Source organism: Priapulus caudatus, unplaced genomic scaffold (genome assembly GCF_000485595.1).
Source record: "Priapulus caudatus unplaced genomic scaffold, Priapulus_caudatus-5.0.1 Scaffold445, whole genome shotgun sequence".
Lineage (NCBI taxonomy): Eukaryota > Metazoa > Priapulida > Priapulimorpha > Priapulimorphida > Priapulidae > Priapulus > Priapulus caudatus.
The window spans coordinates 217,314-224,100 of record NW_014577506.1 but is presented as its reverse complement, the minus strand read 5'-3'; the positions used below and the strand labels follow the sequence as shown (position 1 = coordinate 224,100).

The window sequence follows — 6,787 nt, the reverse complement described above, 5'->3', positions numbered from 1 at the left end:
AAATTATTTTGATTTCGCGAGACGTGACGGGCGCGCGTTGTTTTAAGACGTTTAATTGCTCTAATGCGACGGTTGCATGGATAAACACGCGTGTGCGTGCGTGTGCGTGCGTATGCGTGCGTGTGTGCGTGTGCGTGCGCGTGTGCGTGCGTGTGCGTGCAATTAGGGATACTCGCGTGCGCGAGAAAGAGAGAGAGAGCTCTTCCGCTTTCACTTACATGACCTTGGCGTTTTCACTTACCTGACTTTGGCGTTTTCACTTATATGACCTTGGCGCTTCTGCGTCCGTGCTTGCATGGCTTCTCATGCGATTAGCTTCACGCTCTCATAGCTGTCACATCGTCGGTGACTGATAGGTCACAGCCAATGTCCATAAATATTCATTAATATACATATATATCAGAAGTAGATAATAGGGAACTATTAGGGAACTAATAGGGAATTTTTCTATTATCTACTTCTGATATATATATATATATATATATATATATATATACACGCGCGCTCGCATACTCGCACAGGCACGCACGCAAACACACAGACACACACGCGCGCATACACACGCGCACACACGCACGCATACACGCACACTCACACGCATGCACTACCACATACGTAGGCAGTGGACAGGGGGCTATAACAGCAAAGCACTTATCACCGCTTCACTGATTTCGTACATCAATCAAATATAATCAATAATCAATCAATCAATGTAGGCGGTAACACCCTTACATTACAGCCAATCAGCCTTCATAATAATTATTGCTAATTGATAATAATTAATAATAGTAATTATTACTGGTCCCCTAACGCGTCACCGCGGCCCCACCCTCACACATGACCAGACTCTGTCACCGTCGCCTCGACATCGACGCCGTGCCGTCGTCTCTGATGAGCGGCGATTGCTAATCTCCGACCTTCTGCTTGGTCAGGCGTGATGAAGGCGGCGGTTATGAGGAGGAGGCGATGATGTAGGGGGCGTGCGCGCGCGGGCGGGCGGCATGCGCGTGCGGTATCCGTGGTTACAGCGCGTCCGGGTAGAGAGGCAGAGACAGGAGGACAGAGAGAGGGAGAGGAGGAGTAAATAAGGGAGAGAGAAAGAGAGAGAGACATGGTCGCCTACATGACAACTTAGAGACACATGGTCACCTACATGAAAACTTATAGACACATGGCCGCATAATGACAACTTATAGACACATGGCTGTTAACATGACAACTTATAGACTCATGGCTGTCAACATGGCAACTTATAGACACGTGGCTGTCTACATGACAACTTATAGACACATGGCCGCCTAATGACAACATATAGACACATATGTTCCGCCTACGCGGCAGCATACCACCTACCTTACTTCTCCCGTGCTTGTCGTGTACTTGCTTCGGTAAAGTCCCACGAGGTCGTCCTCCAAGTCTCCCTCGAAGTCCATGCGTATCCAGTACCTCCTTCCCGCGTGCAGCTTGCCTCTGAGCTCGTAGATGAGAAACTGCTTCGCGTCGTCGCGCGACACGGACGCGATCGTCGGCGTGTCGTCGTCGGCGTAGGCGTCGGCCGACCGCAGCGCGCCGTTGCGCGTCGTCAGCTTGTTGACGTGCATCGTCACGTTGTCGGTCGGCTGGCGACACTCGATCAGTATCTCCACCCATCCGTCGAACTTGAACACGGTCGGGTCGAGGTTTGGCCGCAGCTCGACGTTGTAATGCAGCGGCACGACGCCGCGCGGAAGTCGCACGTCCGTCGGTCGCGACGCGCTCGGCTCCGCTTCCGCTTCCGGTCGCGGTTCTCCGGCGGCGCTGCCGGCGCCGGACGCGTCGTCGCAGCCGGGCTTCGTGTAGGCGACGATGACGCCGACGCCGATGACGCAGGCGACGGCTATCAGTGCCAGTAGCACTGCGGCGGCGCGCGAGAGAAACACGCCCTTGCTCTCCTTGAACTTGATGCTGCTGCTGCCGCTGGTGCTGCCCGTGCCGCTCTCGGAGCTCATCGCGAAGCGTTCCTTGCCGTCGTAGCCGTTCGACATCGCTGCTGTGTGCTGCTGTCACGCCGCTGCCGTGTGTGCGTTACACCTCCCACTGCCTTCAGCACCGTGTCTTAGCGGTCGCCCTGGAGATCGGAGAGAACGCGATCAGCAATGGCAAGATAGCATCGGGGCACGTAAACTAGATGCGACTTTTACCTGCTCTTGATAGTAATCGTCGTTGTTTTAAAATCGCTGCTGCTGTTGTTGTTATTGCTGTTGCGGCTGCTGCTGCTTTGACGTTTCCTGCTGCTGCCGCTGCCCCTGCCCCTGCTGCTGCTGCTGCTGCTGCTACTGCTACTGCTACTGCTGCTGCTGCTGCTGCTGCTACTGCTACTGCTACTGCTACTGCTACTGCTACTGCTACTACTACTACTACTACTACTACTACTTCAGCTGCTGCTGCTGCTGCTTTGACGTTTTAAAGTTTTCGAGTGGAAATCTTTCAAGGCGCACGTGAGCGTTGTTTGTATAGGGTTAGACGCGTTTGAGTTAATAGCCGCAACTTTACACGCTCCCTTGCACTTTAAATTACTGTCAATTTCAAGTGAGAGAGGAGAAGCGACAAAAAAGAAACCCGTAGGAAGCGAGAGCGTGCGTGTAACAGAGTCAGCGCGATAGAGAATGAGCGAGAGAGAAAGAGAGAGAGAGAGAGAGAGAGAGAGAGAGAGAGAGAGAAAGCGAGCGAGGGCGATAGCGAGAATAAGCGAGCTAGAAGGGGGATAAAGAGAACGGTGGAAAACGTGAGCACGAGCGCGGAAGAAATGAGATGGGGAGGGCGAGAGAAAGAATGATGAGTAGGAGTGGGAGAAGGAACGACGAAGGGTAGATGTCGGGAGAAACTGACACACACATGCACTTGGAGTCTAATATATATATATATATATATATATATAATAATATTATACTACTACTACTACTACTCAGCGGACGCATCCGAGATAGAGTTAACAATGTTATGCCATGAATATTTGTCCATCATCAGTGTCTGCATGTCCGCTATGTCATGCTGGATAGCCCTTGCAATGCAGTCAATGTAGTTCAGTGGCCGTCTTCCTACGGTTGGGCAAGGAAGTCTCAAGCAGATTACATCAGATGTGATTTGGTTTTTGGCACGGAAACAATGACGAGCAAAACGTGTTCTGCGACGAGCTACAATGGTAAAAATGGGTGGTATGTCTCCATAGATCTCTGCTTTTGTTTTGTGTTCCCGCCAGCTGATGTTCTGAACTCTCATAAGAAATCGAGTGTATGTGCCATCAATCCGGTCCTGCAGGGCCTTCTTCATGGTCCACGTTTCTTATACATATATATAAATGTGCAGCGGCGTGACTGTAGGCTGAATTTCTCCAAGTGCCTGTGCTGACACACGTACACACATGCACACGGTGATCAGCAGCACCACCACGATGTATGCGTCCTCGAGACCACCATCATTACCGTCATCATCGCCATCAACATCAGCTTTCTTACTACACGTGTCAGCACGTACGCCCAGCTCGCGACGTGCTAAGTACGGCTGGCATAGAGGATTTCTGTCTCAGCGGCGCGTGTAGAGTCGTGCCAACAACGTGTGAACAGATACCACACGCACGAACATATGTTGCGAACTTAACGGACCCGCCCCCTCCGCTCTCTTTCACGCAGCCCCAGCGTGCAGTCCACAGGCACTTGGAACGTCTCAATAAAAAAAGGTAAATAAACACGAACATTTACTACCAAAGTCTTAATGTTTCTCTACTCTATTTCGCCTATTATTGCGATAATTACCCGTAAATGCCGGTCAAATGCTCACCTGCAACACACAAGTACACCGCACGCACGCTACGGAGCAGATAAGCTCCTCTCTTATTCATTATGTTTGTGCACAGAGCGTGCGTGCTGTGTACTTGTATGTTGCAGATGACGCATAAAATGAGACAGCAGGTTTAGGGTTGCTAGAGGCGCGATAAATGGTTGAACACACGGTTAGGGGTAGGGCTCGAGCTAGGGGGTCGAGTAAGGGTAAGGACACGAGTGAGGGCAAAGGTACGAGTAAGGCCAAAGATATGGATAAGGGCAATGGTAAGTGGCGGGATAAGAGTAAGGCTTAGAGTAAGGACATGAATAAGGCTAAGAGCAACGTACTTGTACGAGTAAAGATTAGGCTTAAAGATATGGCTAGGGTTAGATTTATGGTTAGGGTTAGAGTTGGTGTTAGGGTTAGGGTTAGGGCGAGGGATTGGGTAAGCATTAGGGTAAGGACAAGGGTAAGGTTATAGGGAAAAGTTAATGATATATGAAATGTCTATAGTTAAGGATACGGGTAAGACTAAGTAGGCTACCGATTACCCTAACTTTACACATACCGTAAACCTATAATGAGTAATGTTTTAGACCTACCGACGCACCACCATTATATAAACATCAAGCGGCTCTACACCCAGAAGGTTTACTGTCAATTTCATTATGCAATTCATCCTACTCTCATCTCTCACGGTTTCAGCTCGCACTACTACGCGTCCCGTACACTTTTTTAGCCACGAAAAACGCGCATGCGATCATTTACTTACTTGCCTTCAGTTAACTGTGAGCGTGGCGCAGCTTCACGTCTGCCGTCGTCGCGTGCGTGTGTTTGTGTAAGCTCGTTTCAATCTGGCCGCTGCTACTCACATAGATGAGTAGAGAATGAGGCGCTTTCTCCTCACGCGCGCACTCAAGCGAAACACCGACTACGGGACGTTGACAAATATCCGGGTAGCGGGGGGTGTGTGTGCGTGCGCGCGTGCGTCGCCGTACTGAGTCTCTTTCCAGCCACCAGATCGATTAACGAACGGTTAGTTGTTCTTGAACGCCAGACTCGCCGAGCTATCGAGATGCTGAACGCCTCGCTTTCCGCAGCAGCTAGAGTTGTTAGCGAACGCACGTAAGCGAGTTATCGAAATATTGAACACCTTTACGTTCCTAGCACGATCCTTACGTTCCGAAGGATAACGTGCGTTCCTTTCATGTATACGGTAGAAAATCCCGCGTTCGTTCCAGACTCCAGCCGTTTGACTCGCAGTGGTAGACGCGTCTCATCCGCCCCTCATAGACTTCGCTACTGTCATGGAATCCCGAGCATGGCTGCGAGAGATAACGTTGCCGCGAGACGAGGTGCGCCACGCCGCCGCTCTCGGCACTAGTATCCCCCACACGTGACGTGCGTTTATCGCATGTGCATGTGCATGTGCATGCTCACGGTATCCTCAGGCGTCTATGTGGCTTTTGCTACTACTTGGTGCTGTACTGTATGTTTCTACTCACAGTACTTATTAAGGGTAGGTAAGGCATTCCTCCATGACGTCATCATTAGCGAGGTGATGCACGGTCGAGAGATTTGAACAGTCGATCGATCACTGTAAAACACAGCAACACAGCATCCAGGCACGCGGCCGCAGCGGTAACAAGCAGCGCACCTTCTAAACGAGAGACACGAGGAAAATAAAGGAGATGCGTATAACAACTCTCTCTCTCTCTCTCTCTCTCTCTCTTTCTCTCTCTCTCTCTCTCTCTCTCTCTCTCTCTCTCTCTCTGGGTGTGTGTATGTGTGTCTCTCCTCTTTTTCTCTCTCTCTCTCTCACTCTCTCTCTCCGTCTCTCTTTTTCTCTCTTTTTTCCCCCCCAAGAAGTGTCTTGTTCATATGTTATTCCTACCTTGCCCCGTTTTCTCTAATCACTGTCATTCTTTTTGTACTATAGGAAACCAACATCCCATCCTGCTTGAATGAAGTCAATGTGTCACTTTAAACAGTACTAACAATCGTCATTTAGGAAATATGAACTTAGAAAATAGAGTTACATGTGGTTTAACTCGCCCTTTCTGTGCTAATTTGCTGCATAATAATACATTCTGTGATTCCATTGCGATGTAAGCAAACACGGATAGATTGTCATAGCGAGCATTTTTTCGTCCGTAAATACAATGAATTCTCTCGGACTTCTTTTCGATTTTCATCCAATCTCAACACGTAAATATAGATCGACGAGTATGCGGATGTGTTTAGTATATGGTTGTGCTCACTGCACAAAAATACAACTTTCAATTACAACATAATTATTCTCCTAGGCGACTGAAGCGCAGCTAATTCCATTACAATTATCCCATTACATATTTTTACCTAGAAATATATGTTCCGCCTGGACCTGCTTATTTTCTCTCGCTACACGTGTGTGTGGCCGCATCCCACACACCACGAAGAAACATCGAAGCCATGATTACATAATGAGATCTATTTGCGCATCCTCCTTCCCCCTCCTCCGCTCTACACCGTAATTTCGTCGGGAGCTTCGCATTTCGCCGCGCTCGTGTGGTTTCTATTTCCTTGACCTACCCTTCAGCTAATTTCTCCTTTCTCCCCCCTCCTGCCTGGTCCCCATGCCAATTTACGAAACTAGGACACGAATGATTTAGCGTGCGCAGAAGGCGCGTGTTCGTAAACGCTGCTTTTCTTTGGTCGTGTGTGGTGTTGGTTGTGTGTGTATGTGCGTGCGTGCGTGCGTGTGTGTGCGTGCATGTACGTGCGTGTGTGCGTGTACGTGCGTGCGCGCGCGCGTGTGTGTGTGCGTGCGTGCGTGTGTGTGTGCGTGCGTGCGTGCGTTCGTGTGCGTGTACGTGCGTGCGTGCGTGCGTGTGTGCGTGTACGTGCGTGCGTGCGTGTACGTGCGTGTACGTGCGTGCGTGCGTGCGTGTGTGCGTGTACGTGCGTGCGTGCGTGTACGTGCGTGTACGTGCGTGCGTGCGTGCGC

The 6,787-nt window shown here is 50.1% G+C and overlaps 1 protein-coding gene across 1 annotated transcript; it reads right to left on the bottom strand.

Annotated features, from left to right (window-relative positions):
* Positions 1–1,281: 1,281 nt before the first annotated feature.
* LOC106810488 (aminopeptidase N-like) lies at positions 1,282–5,490 on the bottom strand. Its single transcript, XM_014813867.1, has 2 exons — positions 4,574–5,490; positions 1,282–2,107 (listed from the first exon to the last, which is right to left on the bottom strand). The coding sequence occupies exon 2, from the start codon at positions 2,022–2,024 to the stop codon at positions 1,350–1,352; it is 675 nt and encodes a 224-aa protein (XP_014669353.1). The 5' UTR covers positions 2,025–2,107; positions 4,574–5,490; the 3' UTR covers positions 1,282–1,349.
* Between the last annotated feature and the right edge of the window lie 1,297 nt (positions 5,491–6,787).